Raw genomic sequence first — 18,496 nt, 5'->3', positions numbered from 1 at the left:
AGCAGAAAACATCACCATGTCTTCAACTGAGATGAGTTAGTGGAATGACTGCTCTGCAGGAAACAGAAAGGGGAATCCACAGACATCAGCTGAACTGAGACACTGTTATCAGCCGAGATCATGAGTTCCTCCTTTATTTTGATAAACTTCCTTGCAACTTCCTTCCTTTGGATGTACTTGCTTGCAAGTAAAATCCTACTTTTTCTTAAGGAGGTAATGGCTTCAGCCAGGTTTACAGGGTTTGCACAGCATGAATTTGGTTGTGATAGGAAAGAGGAGACAGAATATTTTAGTAGGAAGCTGAAAGGCAGCCAGGAATGCCTCTCTAGCAATCCCACCGCAAACAGCTTTGCATATGTGGACCCTTTGTTACTCAGCAAAGCAGACAGATGGGGCCAATACCCTTTAGCAAGTGAGTGTTTTCAAAACTCCCAGTAGACTTCCCAGGTTTTGTGTGTCTAATTGCTTCTCACAGTATCTTTGATACAACACAGTCCAAACCTCTTATTTAAAATAAACTGCTATTCTCAGCTCAGTCTCATTCCAAATTGCTGATCTTGCTCACACTGCTGCTCCTGAAGCAATGGGTTGTGTGAATTCTGTCATATGGGAAATGCTGTCTTACCAGCTTTCACATGGCACCTACTTACACAGGGAATAAATTACTGATTCATACTGATACACCCTCCTTGATGAGAGGCCTGGGAATCTTGCCTGAGAAAGAGGTGTGAGATAATTCTCTAAACAATTTGGTCCTTCAGTTGTTTGGATACATCCCCATTATGTTGCCTAATTCTCACCAGACAGGCTTTCTTGTGGATATTTTACTTTTTACTCACCTGATCTAATGTTGTTTGAGACACAGAATATTCTTCAATGTGCAAATTTTCCTTATTGGAGATTATTAATCGGAAAATCTTTGCCAAAGAGGAAGAGCAAATCTGATACTGCAGCATGTTGTAGTGTTTCTCTCTCTGGAAACTCCCTGGGAAGTTGATGCGTATGAATTTCTCAGCAGGAGCAGGATCTGGAGGCAGCCCAGACTTTGGAGCTTTGATTTTCAGAGTGACAATGTAGCCATCTCCAAACCTGGGAAGGGCATATGGATTTAGGAATTGGGTGAAGAGGTTGTTTCATCAGTCAGGAGGGAAATTGGTTTTCTGCAGCTATGAAAGCAATAACAGTATCTGAAAGATATTGCATAAGATCCAGCTTTTTAGGACGCCCGGTATTTGCCTTGCAGAAGTGGCATGTAGCATAATAGAGTTGAAATGAGATCTGGTGAGATTGTCTAATATACAACAGAGCTGCACCCAGAAATAGGTGTGGTTAACCATTGAATTGCTTATATTAAGAATAGTACATGTCACATACACTAAATTTTCCCACTAAAAACCACTATAAAAATATTCTACTTACTTGTATTTTAGCTCCTGAATTGTGCCTAGGCATTTGAAGGTACCTTGTACCATGATGGCTAAACGAGTACAGAGGGCTTCACATTCTTCCATACTTTCAAAACAGAGAAGAGATATGTGAGATAAAAGCCAACAGATGTACTTCAGCTGTTTTCAGATTCTGAATTCAAACTGTTTTTACCTGTGTGAGGTTAGAACCACCGCTCGCCCATCTCTGAGCACGCCAACAATAGAGTCCCACAGGAGGCGCCGGGACTGAGGGTCCATCCCAGTAGTGGGTTCATCCTGTAATGGAAATGTTAAGGCAATCAGACTCAGATAAAACAGGGAAAATCTATTTGAATCAGGTCACTTTTTGGACCATAGCATGTGATTGTTTCTCTAAAGTAATCTGTGCCTTGAGAAAGCACATAGACCTTGAGAAGCACGGGAGTGAGTAGGTACCAATGGACTTCTCGGCACAAAGCATAAGAAAACGAGACCACGGACTGCAGGGATGAATACAGTGTTGTCTGTGTAGGGCACAGCTACAGGGAAGGGAGTGCCTTTTCTGGGCAACAATGAGCTCTCACCAGATTGTCTTACTTGCATAAACATATAGGACATTGTTCAATCCAAGAAATCAGTGAAGTCATTCTGATTTACACCACCTAAGGATTTGATCCTACATAAGTCAGCTAACCCAGTAAGTAACAAAAAATGTAAACAAAATTAGGACAGAAAGATTTTCATTGAACATCTTGTCTTAAGAAATTATGAGAAAACGTTTTATCTGACTGTTTACTACAGGCAGAATACATGTAAAGGCATATTAAATGGTACAAGGAACCAGAGCTACTAGTATGTATTAAAACACTTCTTCATAAATTTTACAATGTAAAGGTGACTTGTCTAAAAGTCATAGACATACAAATTAAGGTGGTAGAATATAGTCTAAATAAAGAATTTCTGTAGTAATTTCATATTGATTTTCCTTTTAGATGTGCAATTATCTAATCATTAATTTTATTTGACAAGAACTATATTTCAGCATTTGTATAGTTTAGTATGAATTTGTATAATTTATTCCAAAGATATTAAAGACTGGAAAAGGGTAGGCATCTTCCTTTGTTCTGCTGGACAAAGCAGTCTAGTGGCTATGTTGGAAGATTACCTTTTAGATCAGTGGCTACACTCTGACAAGAAAAGGCAGACTGAAACTAAGCAACAGTTTAAATTCAGATTTTTCTGTATTATAGATTTTATCTCAACACATTATTTTTTGAAGGATTTTCTTTTGTAATCTCTTGGGGTCCATATTGAACTACCCAGGGCTGTGTTTCCATGACACTTACTAGCAAGACGAGTGGTGGGCAGCCTATCAGGGCAATGGCAGTGGAGAGCTTGCGCTTATTGCCACCACTGTAGGTCCCTGCCAGGTGGTCTGCGTACATAGGAAGTCCCAGCTTCTGGATGCCCCATTCAGCAACCTGTGAGAAAAACCATCTGTTTTACACAGCAGCAATTGCAGAACAGACAGGATTGCTGATACATCCCTCTTCTGGTAGAAACATGACAGTCCCCTGGGTTTTAGCACATTCATTTTAGAACCGGGCCAGGGAAGTACAAAGTATTTATGATGATGATGATGATGATGATGAGGGGCGTTCTAACTAGATAAGGGAAAGCCATAAAACACCCTCAGCTGTAGACTTCTATCTGTGCAAGAAATTAAATTATTTTCTTCTGGAATCCTCTTCATGTTTTCCTGCCTATACATACACAACTTAAAAGGCAAGAGCAAAATAGCAACCAATGCCATTCTGAGCCACAGCAATCGCATCTTTAGCCTTCCACTGTTGGTGCCACAGATTTACAAGTGCCATTAATGCCTGGGGACCTGCATTTCATAATGAGGTCTTGCTACTTAACTGTCCAAATGACAGGAACCACAACCAGGACTTCAATACACAGAATAATGAGTACACTTTGGAAATTCTGGCCCTTAGCGTGTCAAGAGCACCATTAATCATCACAAATATCACTCTAATTATCAAAAGAAAGAGTACTTTACCCTCTTGATTTCTTCTGCTGGAACCCCCCGCAAGCGTGCATATAAATACAGGTGTTCTCGTCCTGTGAGCAGGTCATCAATGGCATCAAACTGAGGGCAGTATCCCATGTTTTGATGGACATCAGAAATGTGGGTCAGTATACTGGAGAAACAAAAAAGAGTGGTAGTTCTGTAATACTAGCTCTAAGACAAAGAAGAACACTTTGAATAAAATCCTTATTTTCTGGGGCAACAACTCTCATAAGAGGAGAATTAATTCTTCCTGATAAAACACGTTACAAAAATATCTGTCTGTTCACAAGACCAAGGAGTATATTGTTGTTTTAAGTCAGCTCAGTCCTGGTTAAGAGTGTAAGTCCATTTTCTCTCACCCATTTTCTTGTTAAAGTATAGACAAACTTAATGAGAAGTTCTTTAACAGCCACTGGAGTTTATTATTTTTTGAAAACAGTCTTTATATCTAGAAAAGAAAGAAGCAGTAATTTAAGCTCAGAATATGGTCACTAGCAACAGACAGGCAGGACACAAGGCTAACACTTCAATGGTAGTAGGAAAAGTACAAAATCCCAGAATGGGTGTGGTTGGAAGGGGACTCTGGAGGTTATCTTGTCCACTGACCCTGCCTGGGCAGAGTCACCTAGAACAGGCTGAGCAGGACCGTGTCCTGGCAAAAAAAGAGTTGTTATTATTGTTCAAACCACATCAATGGACAAAGAATCAAATCCCAACTACACCTAACAAGCCAAGGCACACAACCTGGAAGTAAACCAACATAAATGCATACCAGATCACACTGTAATAATTTATGACATTATGCCAGCACTGTGTAAACAAAAATATTAGAAACAGCCAGAGAAAAGTCCCAAAGCTCAGATCAAAGTACCTGTTGGATGGGTTATCTTATGTTTGGGAACTCTTGCCACTAGATATGATTGCCTTGTCCCACTGTTAGCATTACTACAACTCACACACAGACTTTACAAGTGTTAAAGCAATCAAATGCAATCGTGTGTTACCTGTGATCTTGGTGCCATAGAACCGCTGGATCATTGAGAGTGTGATCTGAACAGTTCTATGCTGGTAAATGGACTGTCATAGGGGTTTTTTTAAGGTACTTACCTACTGCCAGCCACTACAGCATCTCCAGATGTCACATCAGTATCTCCAGTCAGCATTTTGAATGTTGTTGTTTTGCCAGCACCATTCACTCCCAAAAGGCCAAAGCACTAAATTGCAAAATTTATCATATTCTTTAATATTTCCAACTTGCAAATCAGTGGGGGTATAAAATCTGAACTGATCCATGGAATGTAATCCAGTGTTATTGAACAACCTACCTCTCCGGGACGGATGCCAACACAGAGTCTGTCCACTGCAGGCTTACGTCGACCTGCATAAATCTATATTGACAGAGGGAGGAAAAAAAAAAGGAAAGTTCCTATTTCAAGACATTTACAGAAATGAAAATTATCTGAATTTTTAGTTTAGTTTAATGCTGTTGGGATGAGGCAACTTTAGAACTGAGACAGGAGTAAATATTTTTTTTCATTCTTCTCAAAATATTACCTTGGTCAATTCTTGTAATTGTAAGATATCTGTTTTGTTTCCTCCATTCATAATTCTTTTTCTTTCTTCTGCAACATCCTCATCTTCATTAATGATAGGTTCCATGGCAGTCTCAGCAAACCTAGAAAAATCCAAAATACTGGGTTGCTCTGTGTTCAGTTAGAATAACAGTGTGAAACAATGGCTAATTTGCTGCCAAAAATGTGACTGGTGGAAGCAGTGGGGTTGAAGTTTCACAATTGGCTGGAGCAATCATGTGTTGGGAGAAGCCCTGACCTTTAAAGTTAACCTCTAGATACTAAAAAGGGAGGAAATGGCTTGCTCAAAAGAACATGCCTTGTCAGTCACTGATATGAGAATAATGTGCCCCTTAGCCACAGCTTTCACTACTTGGCTACTCTTAGTAGCTAGTGATGGTCCTTAGAAGTTTTGAGTAGATCTTTCTGTAAGACAGTATTTTTTATAATTGCACCAATTAGTACTCTTGTTGGCAATCTTGAACAGAAGTGAATGACCCACTCACAGCTGGTAGGTAGCTCTTTTCATTAAGGGAGAGGCACATTTGTAAAACAGAGAGGGGGAAGTTCACATATTGTCCAGGATACAGCTGTTCTGTGCCACAGACTAGAATTGCTGTCTTGGGATGCCAGGCTAGTAGCTCATAGTACTAGCTAGTACCTAGCCTGACTGAGGACACTACAAACTTTCCAGGCAATTTTATATAATCTCACTATTACAGTGTCTTAAACAAAAAAAAACAAAACAAAACAAAAAAAAAACCCAAAAAAAAAAACACCAAAAAAAAACCAAACCAAAAAAAAAAACACCCAAATCTAAAATCTGAATTCAAGAAAACTAATTTCTTTAATAAAATATTCTTAAATCCTAAGAAAATGCAGATTTGTAAATGCTTTCTTGGATCGTGATATCAATAAATTAAGATAAGATTGGATAAGTAAATAGATTTAGAGAAAAATTAAGAACAAGAAGAAGAAAAGAGGGACATAGAGAATAACAAAGATAGTCATCCTTTTAATAAGGAACATTAATAGAACTTTTGACATACCATCTTGTGGAGAACAAACAGCGCTGCATAAAGAGATTCAGAAAGAAGAACAGAACTCCTTGAAGAGCCATGGCAACCAAGTTCTTTCCAACAAAGTCCCACTGAAAGGGATCAGAAACATGCTCCTCACCTTTGAAGAAAGAGCACAAGAAAGGAATGTGAAATACTGCTGAAAAACCCCACTACTCCTCAGAACAAAAAGCATAATCATAATGAGTTACTGTACTTTACTTGCTCATGATCAGGAAATAGTTTTAATTTTCCAGTCTTATAAAAAGTCTTAACAAAATGCCTTCCAAGTTCAGCTGCTGCATGGGAGTAAAAATAATCTCTCTGAATACACACTAATTTGGATATCATTACACGAAACTTGTATGGATTATGTGAAAAGACACACGTTCTCTGAATTAAAACAGATGCGTTCTGTTGTATGACTATTCTTTTAATAAGTTGTCTGATATCAAAGACAACTATATCCCAAGAGAATGCATTCGAAGAACAACAGTCACTTTAAACATTAGCTGAGGTATTCAAATGAAATGAAAAAATAAATCCTCCTATAGTGATTTAGGGTCTTCCAAACAAAGGATAAAAAGACACCAGAGTCTGACACTGAACAAATGGGTTCATTTCCAATGCAGACTACTGGTTGGGCTGCAGAGTTCTGGCAGCACTATCAGAAGCTGTGATTCCTTCAGAGAAGGTGAACTTTGATACTTCTCATCTATCTGATGATGGAAAACGTGAAAAATCTACTACTTTTCTGAGTTAATCCTTCCAAACATCTCATCCAAGGTCAGGACATGTGACACTACCATAACTTGTTTCTTATTGGCTTTACTTACCAAACCTCGCATATACTTCAGTCACAGCTTGGTTCATGGCCAAGTCGATGAGTCCACGGCCCAAACAAAAATGTGGGAGGAAAAGCAGTACATTTTTCAATGTTCTATTAAACTTCAGCAAAGACTGTAAGGAACAGAAACAATATAAGCTGTTTAAACCAGACCTGTTTAAGAAAACATAGCAATATAAGTGAAAAGTTCTTGGTCATGTCAGAGAAACTGTATGTTCTGTTTTCTTAAAAGAGAGAAAGCAGAGTATTTTAAATAATAAATTCAACTAACATCTCTAATATTTGCCTGTGATGGTATTTGGTGACTGATCTCTCCCAGTCCTCAACTCATGAAGCCTTCATTATATTTCTCTCCCCTGTCTGTCTGTGGTGAGGAGTGAGATAGAGGCTTTGGAGGTGCCTGGCATCCAGCAAAATTACAAAACATTACTTACTGGATTATTTTCAAATAATTCCAGGATGAATGTAATGGCACTGCTGTTGATTCCCACAAAGAGATTAATACAAGACAATGCAACATAAGCAGTGCTGGGGATACTGAAGAAAGAAGAAGCAGGGTACATCATGGGAATTACTGCCCATCTGCATGCAAGAAACAGAAAAAAACTATGATAAATTCTCAGTTTTCTCATGTCAGTTGGCCTAAAGAAAACACAAAGTTAAGGTTTCTTCCCATCCCAAATATAACAAAATGGTGTAACTAACCACTTACCCACCACAGTATGTTCTCCCTGGTTACTACATAAGATTTTTTTCTGCTTAGTCGTTTTTTGCTATTAAATGCAGGGCATAAGACACTGCTAAAATTGAGGAAACTTAATGCTAGCAAGGTTGCTATCACCCCAGGTATCTTTCACATTTCAGTGAATTGTACACCAAGAAGAAGAAACAAAGAAACGTTGAATGCGGAAAGATACTTCAGTATTGACTGTGAATGTGGCTAATGAACAACCACTAATTCCTACACAATGTACAAGGAGGAAATCAGCAAACTGAACAAATATATTTTCCTGCACGGGTCACATTTGATGCTTAAAAATGCAAGGCAGGCAGTGACAAAAGAATCTCTTTTGCAGCATGTAGCCAGACAGAGTACGTAAATATCCCATAGAAGAATCTCGTTTTAACCTGTTTTGGATCCACCCAGTTCTATTCTTCAAAGCTGGATTCCCCTAAGTACTGAGCTCAGCAACATAATTTCCATGTGAAATACAGGGCCCACCTGCAGCAATAACCTTGAACACTCACCCATAGAGGAGCAGCAAGGCAACAAGCACAGGGAGATTGGTCGGGGAGGTGTATGCTTTCTTCTTGAATCCAGCAAATATAGCCACAACCATCCCTGCACTCAGTGCATAGTTCACCTGTCACAGCACAGGGGGAAGACCAGTGTGTAAGACCTGAGAAGGGTTGCAAACATATCCAGCTCCTACACATCACTGCAAAAGGATTTTACATTAACTCAAATTCTGATATTCCTCAGACTAGTCACACTGAATTTTTTGGATCAACAGGTCCCTGGAAATGTGGGACCTTAGTACTAAATGTTTTTCTAAGACATCTTTCATCAGACTAATCATCAAAAATATAATATTGTTGTTTCTTAGATTATGATTTGTGAATCCATTATTTCGTAGTCTAGCTGGCAGGCTTCCCAAAAGGGTGGCCATGCAAGGGAAGTACAGTTTCTGGTGATGCAAACAAAAGCTGTGTAGGATAGAAGAGCTGATCACTTGAACCACATTCCTGAGAAGAGGCTAAAGTGAGTATGCTTGGCCACTGCCCTTTCTCTGTTCAGTATTAGCAGCACTACTCTATTGCAATGCATGGAATTCCCCATGCAGAATGGAAGGCAGCATTTCCCTGAACTGCCACTTCATGCCTTTGTATCATGCTATCAAGGGCAACAGCCAAGCAGAATTCCTGTCAAGGAAGCTGCTGTGAACAGCAGGGAACAAGAACTCTGGGACCTGCTTCTTTCCTTCATTTACTAAAATAATGCTTTGCTTTATCTTCTCCTGAGAGAACACCTTCCAAACCCTGAAGAGTTTTGGGGTTTTCAGATATTGATTTTCTTTTAAATTTTCCAATTCCATGTTCATGCCTTTCTTACTGCATAATTCCTTGGCTGCTTTCTTGGTTGCAAAGGCATGGCCAGAAAACCAGCCCTTGTTGTGCCTCAGCCAGCCAAAGCATTTTCTCTTTTATGACAAAGTGACTGGAGGGAAGCTGAGCCCTGTCTAAGCAAGTCTGCACCTGTGGTATAAATCTTCTTGGAATAACCCAGTGACCATGATACAGTGACCTAAATGAATATGTCATTTTAGACACCCTAGAGTATTTTGTCAGGCCTATAGATACTGTTCCAGCAGCCTGTGAATCTTCCCCACTTCGGTTTCTTGAATATCTTGAAATATCTTTTGGGTCTTCTAGAGGACAGGAGTGACTAGCACCAGGCAATGAGGCTTCTCCCTGCTGTAGTAAGTTGTACTTTATTATATGTGTTCAATTGTAAGGGCTAGAAATCTTAAGACTATAAAAGAGACAGCTTCATTAGTTGACTGAGTTGTGCACCTGAATTAATTTCTACATCTGTAATTAGTTCAGAGGCCAGATCCTTAGCATGGTCTCTGAGAAACACTTCAGAGAAATGAATGCTTTGCAATGCTTAGAATCAATCACCTTCAGCTGAGTCACTGATTTGCCCTCAGCTCATGCACACCCAGGGTAATCAGAGGCTGTCAGTCAGACCAGCAGTTACTTACTATGTCCCACATGAAGTTAGTTAGCCAATAGGTAACAGGGCTCACACCACTGACAAACTGGAGATGTTTGGCTTTTGTTACACGTTCTTGGATCAGGTACAAAACAAAACTGGCTGGTATAAAGGACATGGCAAAAATCACACAGATGGCAACAACAGCATCCACTGAAGTGGTCAGTCTACAATAGAGCACAAGAAAGGAGTGTGAGCAAGGGAATGGATGCAAGCAACACTATATTAGCATTTGGGGACTCTGGAGGGTGCTTTAAGATCTAGCAGTAGCAAGGCTGTTTTTTAAGTAGAAGACTTCTCCAGTTTCAAAATGTGCTAGTGTATTTTTCCAAGATGTTTTGAGGACTGTAGTTAACAAATATGGCACCATTCCCTGATCTTTTACTTCTTTATATATCTCAATTTGATAGCCTTTCCTGTGGGGACATTCAAACTAGACATTTAGGCACAATAGCCAAACTGCTTTGTAAGCAGGGAAAAGAAAAACTTAAAAAGGCAAGTAGGAGACAGTGAGATGAAGCACAGATTTTGCCTCTGTGCTATAATGCAAAGTTTTCAGTTTCATTGAATTATTAACTTAATAGGAGAGTGAAAAAAATTTGTCTTTTTAGGGATGTCTTTTTCAAGAAATTATGACTTTCAGATTCAGAAATACACCAACCCTACTACATGCCATTGAAAAATCTACCTGCATGCTGTCCTTGGCACCAAGAGAGTGGCTTGTCAACTACCTGACCTGTAGTCAATTATGGACAAGTTTTCATTCCATTTTTTATTACACGTTTTATTTCAGAAGTAAATGTATTGGATTTGGAGCATGAACAAAAATTTCAGAATCTTCATGCTTGGGAATCAACAGAAACGTGCAATAATATATATTCAATGGTCATAACTCCTATGTGGGATGGGAATGAAATCTCATGTGAATGTAACAAGACATGAATATTATCTTGTTTAGAATAAAACTTCAGGGAAGGGCCTCCACATTCTGTCTATTGAACTTTCTCCTCAGAGTGTGAGCATGCTGGAAGTTGTAAGTTGCCAGGAGAAAGGGGGGGTAAAAGCCAGAAGCAGAGCACAAGCAGACTTACACAGTGACTTCAGAGAGCTGCTCCTTGGTGAGGTTCAGAGGATGGTTTATAGCAGTGATCCCATGTTCCTCAGGGTCTTGGCCAGTCCTCAGATTAGCTCTGAGGATTGCATTATTGGCTACATTGAGGAAACTAACCATAGCATGCCAGCCTTTATTGTTAAACCACACCTAAAAGAATCAGAAATCACAGATTAATTAGTCAGTTATTGTCTTCACTGAGAAGACTTCGCTGAGAAAATTTGGCTGCCTTTTGTCTACTTTGGTGGGCATTGTCAGCAGGGGTGAATCCAGCACCAGGAATGCATAGTTCCTAGGCACAGTCCTGCAGGAGGAGCTCACATACTATGCTTTTAAAAACATTGGACAACTACTGTCAGGGGATTTTATAAAAGCATATTTTAAGATTTAGTGTACTACTCAAAGTATTTAGGACAGCAAGCAGTACTAATAACATAGTTTTAAAAAATCTCACATATGAAATATTATGAATAAGAATTACCTACAGTATGGGATATAGTGTTAATACCAAATTATTTCTAAAATCTAGCAATTCAACTCTTCTTGCATCTGGGAATACCACCAGCAATATTCTAATCATTTGAAGTCTGTGTCAAGAAAGACTGTGAGTTAGCAGAATAATTCCAGCAAATACCTTAATATTATCTTCAGTTTCCATGTATTTAAGGAAATTAGGGATTTCTTTAGCAGCAGCCAGTGAAGTTTGTCCCTAAAACAAAATGAAAAAGCTAAATGCTGCAGTAATCATGCTTTAATAAGGGGACAAAAATCAACTAAACAAAAAATCTTGCTTACTCCTGTCACATTCATCATTCGGCCAAGATCACTTAAAAAATTGACAATTTGATCTCCAGAAACATGAAGGACTGGAAGCCTTCCTCCTATAGAGATTCCTCCATATCTAGTAAAGAGAAAAATATCATCAATAATTCATAGGACCCACCCATAACTGTACAGTAATGGAAAAAAAATCCCCACTTAAAAAAACCAAAAACTTAATGCAAGTTTAATTTCTATACATCAAATATTTAATGTATAACAACTTCTACTCTTTTTCTAACAAGTTGTACTAGGTCTTTATAGGGCTTACAAATAATAGAAGCTCTATAAGTTTCTGAGGGGTTTATGCCAGGATCCTAAAAAAATTATTTAGAAAGAAGATTTGGAGGAAACAAAGCAGTGATTTCTACAGAACAAAATCTTTAAATCAAGGAAATTGCCATATAATAGTTTCGACAGCATGGAGGACTAAGGACAGCATAGACCTCAGCTGAAATTTCAGATGCTCTGAGAGGAGCAGGTATTGACCAATGTCAGTACCAGCCAGTGCATAATGATAAATACTACTGCACAAGATGAACTGAAGTCTAATCCCATAGAAAGCAATGCTTGCACATGAAGCAGATATTCTGTGAAGAAAGGCAGCCACCCAGCTGCTATCTTTGAAGTGAAATCCTACCACTGGTAAAAAATGAAATAACTATGTGCTTCAGGCTAACCAGTTTCTTTCAAAGCTTAGTAACTGCAGAGTAGACATCACACACCAGGGTTAGCTGCTGTCTCTACCTAAAGAAGAAAACTAGTGGAATCTGGTTTATAACTTCTGCTCATGTACAGAGCAGGCATGAGAAATTGTGGTTGTTACTTCTGTATTTGATAGGCTGGTGTCTAGGTTTCATCCCACTCAGGTCCTTTTTTTTGAGGGTTTATATTTTTTCTGTGGCACGAAAAGAGCTTTGTCACAGCAGTAGTACAATACACTGTACTATTGTGTTGAACCTTTTCACCACACGGTGCCCATTGGTTTGACTCCTGTAGGTAATAAAGCTCTGATAGCTCCATTGTGAGCCTCTTGCCTTCATATCCGGCAGGGAGTTCAAACAAATATAACCCCTTGTCTTTTATAAGACCCTTCCTAATCCCCAGCTATTTCCCACTGAAGCCATATCTTTGCTCTACAATTTCTGCCACAATTCCCCTTGTCCATTTGCAGAAAGATTGTGAGGCTTCCTGGTTAAACAGAAATACATTGTTCCTTTATTTACTACCTTAATTTGTGAATTGTTTTCTTACCTCTGCTCATTGACCCAGTATTTACTCTTCAAGCTGAAACAGACAAAGAGAATCCCCTCTAAATGCACAGAACAAAAATCAGTGATATGTTAGGCTTAAATAAAAACTAAGTTGAATTTCTGTACTTTGCAGACCTCCAGTCTGCTGGTTATTACTTTGAGTTGTGGAGTTGGCAGGACTTTTGGTATTTCTTGCAGTGTGTTTTTGGCTATTTGTTTTCTGACATGATTCATCTCCAATTCATACAGAGATAAGCAAGATTCCTAAAGTGACACATACTGGGCTATTCTAATCCATAATTAATTAATTTTAGAAGATGTATCTAAAGCAATTATGACACATGCTAAGGGGAATCAGTCAAAGGCAGTCAGCACATAGCTAATATAAAGGGATTTTTAAGAACTCTGCTGGGAACTGAAAAAGTAGCAAGGGCTGAATCAGAGATAATAGGCCATGGGCACTGCACAGCTAATTACCACACAGGCCAGCTGAGGAGCCATCAGCAGGACGGATGTATCCCTGTAACTCTGTCCTTTGGCTGCTCTTTAGCACTTCTGGGAAGCAAGTGATAATTAACTCAAGCAGATAGTCACATTAGTGTGGCTACAGTTCTTTAGGGAGACAAAGTAATATCTCTGCAAGGCAGCTCACCCGAGCTGTGCAGGGGCACCATTTTTATCACCATTAACACAGCACTCCATCAGCACCAACACTTAGCTCTGCCTATAAAGGAGTACCTGATTATAAAAATAGTTATAATTGAAAATATTTAACTTCCCTAAAATCAGCCTCTTCTAGTCCTCTATCAGAAATATGGACATGGTGCTCAAATCTACATAATACTGTGGCAAATCAGGTGTTATGTCATTATTAAATAAGAATTTCATCACCAGGTACAAAATACCACATGTGAAAAAGAAATAGAGATTCATCCCTACCTTCCTTTTATCAAAGTGGGATACGTTTTCACCAGAAAATCTGAAATATTTCTGTGGGTCATATCTTGAAGAATTTCTGTGCTGCGTTGCACTCTCTGGCAAGAAACAAAAACCTAATCAATCACAATAAAGTTCAGAGTGTCTAAAGCTATTAAGTGTTTTCCAGGAAAAGAGAAAAAGTAGTTTTGGTTCAGAGGACATGCTCAGGTTCATAGTATCACTGACAGAGAGTGGGTCAATCACTCGAGGGTCATTTCTAGCCTAAACATCCTTACTTTACTAAGACTTTAGAAGAAATCAATGTTTGTGACGCATGCAACACAAAACAGTTGCATGTCACTCTGAAACAGGTCTTTGTAATGAAGATCAGAGCTGCTCAAGGCTTTTTCTTCAATCTGAAAGTAGGAAACTTCAACTGAGTCAAAAAACCCCAACCAAACAACAACAACAAAAAAGGTTGTTTCCTATGATTTAGCAACTTTAGGTAAAAATCAATACAAAAAATTCCCCTTCACCAGCACATTAGATAGTTTGAAGGATTTTTTTTTTTAAGTATGAGAATTATGCCACATGACAGCTTTGTTGAGTATTTACAAGGATTGCAGTGAAATTCAAGACCTCACACTCCTGAGTTTATCCCAAGGTAGAATATATTTTTAGAGGTTCTTGGGCAGCTTCAGGTGGCAAAGCTTGCAACCTGAAATCATCTGATAATGACCTAGAAAGTAAGTCTAAGGAACTTTCCAGAAGTTCCTGCATTTGTCCAGAGACAGCATGACACAGAAGACACATTAGAGACATCCAGCTGATTCTAGACAAGAAGACAGGTAACATCCCCACAATGCCTTCATTAAATGAGTTATCTATGCTTAAACATAATTCTGTTGACAATTATTTACCATAGCTTTCCTGGAGACTCAAGTGAACTGTTTCTTTCTGACAAGTTATACAAAACTATCATATCCTGCAAAATTATCGGGATAATATAATAATAAATATTTTGTTTAGAGGACTAGAATCCCCACAAACAAATAAAAAAAAATTTGCACCTTGGAATTGAAGTTTTAGACTAAAGGTCTCTGAAATACATTAGCATGCAATCAGCAAAATTCAACTTTGTCTGTTGGACAGGGATTACTAAGAAATCAGAAATAACTTGGGATGCTGTAAGGTATATAACCGCTATCAATTTTTTTTCTTCATGAATGGGAATTCTACAGATATTCAAAACAACTTTGTTTTGTGAACAGTGATAGAGAAATCAAAGCAAGTTGAATGAGTGTTTTCAAGAAGCTGTGTCATAGAAAGTGGTATAGTCACCATCCCCAGAGTGTTCAAAAATGTTGAGATGTGGCACACATGGATAGAGTTCAGTGGTGAAGATGGCAGTGCTGGGTTAACAGCTGGACTCAATCTTAGAGGTGTTTTCTAACATACTGATTCTCTGATTCTATGAAAATTAGAAATATTTTAGTAATTTTGCTGGTGTGTTCAACCTGGCAAACAGGAATATTAAAGATGAACAGTGTGAAAGGTGTGACATTAAATTAGAAAGCTACGACTCTGAGAGTGGTTGCAATTCTGTTTGACTTAGAAAAACATTTATTAAATGCAAACACTGACAGGCTGTAATTTTCCTTTGCTCTTCAAAAGAGGAAGCACATTTTACAAAGGGCATTACTAAGATCATTAATTGATAGGAGAGGAGGGAATGTAGCTGTTTTCCTCCATACAGAATCAGTGCTTATTAAATTACTCATCTTCATGCACATGGATACAAATATTCATTTTGCTAGCTTAAAACTTTTCTGATAGAAATGGAACTGAAATACATGTAAAAATAATAATTTGGAGTTTACTGCATATTAATTTTCCCATTTTAATGAGAGGACTGCACTCTACTTTTTAAAAATTGTGACTTTTTTTCTTTCTTTTCTTTCCTCTTTCTCCCTCCTTCCCTTCCCTCTTTTAAAGAAAGGCAACCTTCTAAATAGAATTGTTATTTGGTGCAAAAGAAATTTTTTTTTTAAATTCTGGGACAAATTGTTCAAATTTTTGTGATTTTCTTCTATGTGAAAAGTACAATTTTTCTACATAAAAAGTTTGCAATTTGGATGAAAACATAATCAACATTAATTTAAATGGGCAAGCTTTTCCTATACCTCTGAAACTGAATTCCAAATTCCAGCAAGTCTTGCTCTCTTGAAAATAATGTACTCAACTCCTTCCATGTGTATTAGCATGGGAAGGTATTTAGACACTGATCCCTTTTCCAGCACTTGCCATGAAACTGTTCTACAAAGATGGCACAAGGACACAACCTGTGGTGGTGGGAGGCCTCCTGCACCTGCAGGGCATTCTGGCAGCATAGTGAGTTTCTTGTGAGTGCTGCACTTGCAGGAAGGTGATGGATTTTCTGGGCTCCACTCTTGGCTCAGCAGGAGGCGGCTTAGGTTAGGGTGGACAGCAGGTGTGCTCCAGGCAGTTGGCATGTTATTGCATGGATAGTTCCTGTGGAGAGGTACAGAGCTTCAAGATGTGCAGAGATAAGAACACACAAATCCACAAAATCACAGTGCACTAAGCAGATATTCCCTGACATCTCTGACAAGTTTACTGCCTTCAGCTTGCAGATAGGACACTGAAGAAACAAGGGGATTGTGTTTGATCCCTTAGTACTGGAAATCTGCAGTGGACATATCTTTGTGAAGAAACTATAATTTTCCTTTTCCATGCAGTATCTTTTCTTTTTTTAAGGTTTCCTCTTTTTTCTGCTATACCAGGTAGAGGAGGGGAATGGGAGAAGAGAGAACAACCACGAGGATCAAATTGCTGGATATCATGGCTGGGAAAGAATCAGGAGAAAGGAAACAAATGTCAAAGCTTAGCAAGCCAGTGAGAAATGGCTCCAAAGCAGGACTCACAGAACAAGCAGGTAGGACAAAAAAAGCTGGAGCTCTACTGTTGCCCTCACTTCAGAATGTTTCAAATCATAGACACTGTTCTATTGCCACTTCACAATCCTGGTGATTGCTGAAGTTTTTGCTTCCAAACACACCAATAGGAACTGGAGGAACCTGAAGGGACTAAGACATTGAAAGTGCCAGGGAAGCTGTAAAGATCTGCGCCTGAGGTTACTGACATACTAACATAAATTTAAAAGTTGCTTAACTCCCAATACCAAGCTGCATGAACTGGTTTCTAGTCAGTCACATTGAACACTGTGAATCATTCCTAATCCAGTGGCAGTGTTATCTTGCTGTTTGTTTGTTGCTTTTGACCCCATATGAGATATAGCCAACAACACATCTGAAGCATTGGCTCTTGTGAAGAGTCAAGCAAATTCATTCTTGTTTCACTACTCAAGTTCCCCTAGATGTACCCTGCTAGATTTCATTCAAGAGAAATTAGCTAGCAACTTACGAAAGAGGCTGATTCTTCATACAGCGAATTCCAAATCCTGGTTTATTCAAGAAAGCATGAGTAAGGGAGACCATCTGCTCATTACCAGGACGTTCATTGCTAAGGGAATAAGATAGTACTTACTTTATAAAATATTTTTTCAAACTATTGTACTGTAATACACATAGCAACTAGAGGAGGACAACCATATGGCAGTACCAACTGCCCCCTTCAAATGCTGATAATTCAATTGTTATTTATTTATGTAAAAACCCAGAACATTCTGAGACGGTTGACAGGCTATGGTTCTTTTCTCCTAATACTAAAGCTAACTTCTGACAAAGTACCAACAGCAGCATTCTTCAAAAAAGGCTTGAATCCTCACTGCTATTCTCTCAGTACTGTCACAGTCAGTAAACAGAAGATGAAAAACATATTCTGCATTTTCATTTGCAGAGGCCTGGATCTCCTGTTAGATAGGATATGTAACTTTGTAAGTGTTGAGGTCCTGAAATCAGGTAGGAAGAGGAGAACACCAAAATTACAAAGATATTTGAAAGACTATTTGTTAGATGTACTAACAGTTGTATTCTCCAATTTCCAATAGCACCAATTTCAAGCAATTTTAAATCTGTTAATTCCTGTGAAGTGAATATTTTCTTACATCACACAGAATGATAAAAAATCAGTGAGACAGGGCCCAACGATGTTAAACTCTAAGGAGAAAAAGGTGTATGTGTGACAAATGTACTTTAAGTGTTCCTCTTACCTGAAGAAAGTAAACTGCTGTCCATAGATCCAAGGGTGTAATGTTAAGGCAGGATATTCTCCAAATGGAGGAATAATGACTGTAAGTACTAGAGACAGCAACACAAAACTAGCAGGGAGAACAACCTGGAGGGAACACAAAAGCTTTAGGTTCGGTTATTGTAGAAACACTGCAGAGTGACACTGTACACCCCTCATAATACGTGTAAACAAAGGCAGGAAGCAGGAGCACTCAGATCCAATCTGGTTTAGCTCCTGAACATCAACAATTTAATCTCCAGCACTTTCGCTTAAAATTCTGGTTGTCATAGGACTGCATTAGGTTAAAAATAAAACACTGGGCTAGTAGTGATAGAATCATGAATTTAGTGCCGTTGGTAGACTCCAGGCAGAAAGAAATAAAATAAGAGGTAAAAGAGTTGGAGTCATAATTCCACTGTTACCCATTTGCAGCACCTCTACTGCTTTC

The 18,496-nt window shown here is 38.7% G+C and overlaps 1 protein-coding gene across 1 annotated transcript in view; it reads right to left on the bottom strand.

The window, feature by feature from the left end:
• Positions 1–18,496, bottom strand: part of ABCA4 (ATP binding cassette subfamily A member 4) — a 93,379-nt gene that overhangs the window by 25,833 nt on the left and 49,050 nt on the right. Inside the window, exons 31-51 of the mRNA XM_064428191.1 lie at positions 18,029–18,153; positions 17,281–17,379; positions 16,179–16,368; positions 13,858–13,952; positions 12,920–12,952; positions 11,642–11,747; positions 11,481–11,555; positions 10,827–10,996; positions 9,725–9,902; positions 8,208–8,323; positions 7,394–7,541; positions 6,949–7,072; positions 6,104–6,233; positions 5,038–5,158; positions 4,809–4,871; positions 4,591–4,697; positions 3,472–3,613; positions 2,753–2,887; positions 1,600–1,703; positions 1,420–1,512; positions 840–1,089 (exon numbers count right to left, since the gene is read on the bottom strand). Coding sequence (XP_064284261.1) covers positions 840–1,089; positions 1,420–1,512; positions 1,600–1,703; positions 2,753–2,887; positions 3,472–3,613; positions 4,591–4,697; positions 4,809–4,871; positions 5,038–5,158; positions 6,104–6,233; positions 6,949–7,072; positions 7,394–7,541; positions 8,208–8,323; positions 9,725–9,902; positions 10,827–10,996; positions 11,481–11,555; positions 11,642–11,747; positions 12,920–12,952; positions 13,858–13,952; positions 16,179–16,368; positions 17,281–17,379; positions 18,029–18,153 — 2,604 coding nt within the window. The remainder of the gene's footprint in view (positions 1–839; positions 1,090–1,419; positions 1,513–1,599; positions 1,704–2,752; positions 2,888–3,471; positions 3,614–4,590; positions 4,698–4,808; positions 4,872–5,037; positions 5,159–6,103; positions 6,234–6,948; positions 7,073–7,393; positions 7,542–8,207; positions 8,324–9,724; positions 9,903–10,826; positions 10,997–11,480; positions 11,556–11,641; positions 11,748–12,919; positions 12,953–13,857; positions 13,953–16,178; positions 16,369–17,280; positions 17,380–18,028; positions 18,154–18,496) is intronic.

This window comes from Passer domesticus, chromosome 7, assembly GCF_036417665.1.
Source record: "Passer domesticus isolate bPasDom1 chromosome 7, bPasDom1.hap1, whole genome shotgun sequence".
Classification (NCBI taxonomy): Eukaryota; Metazoa; Chordata; class Aves; order Passeriformes; family Passeridae; genus Passer; species Passer domesticus.
The sequence above is the reverse complement of the archived record's forward strand: the minus strand, read 5'-3'. Positions and strand labels throughout refer to the sequence as shown.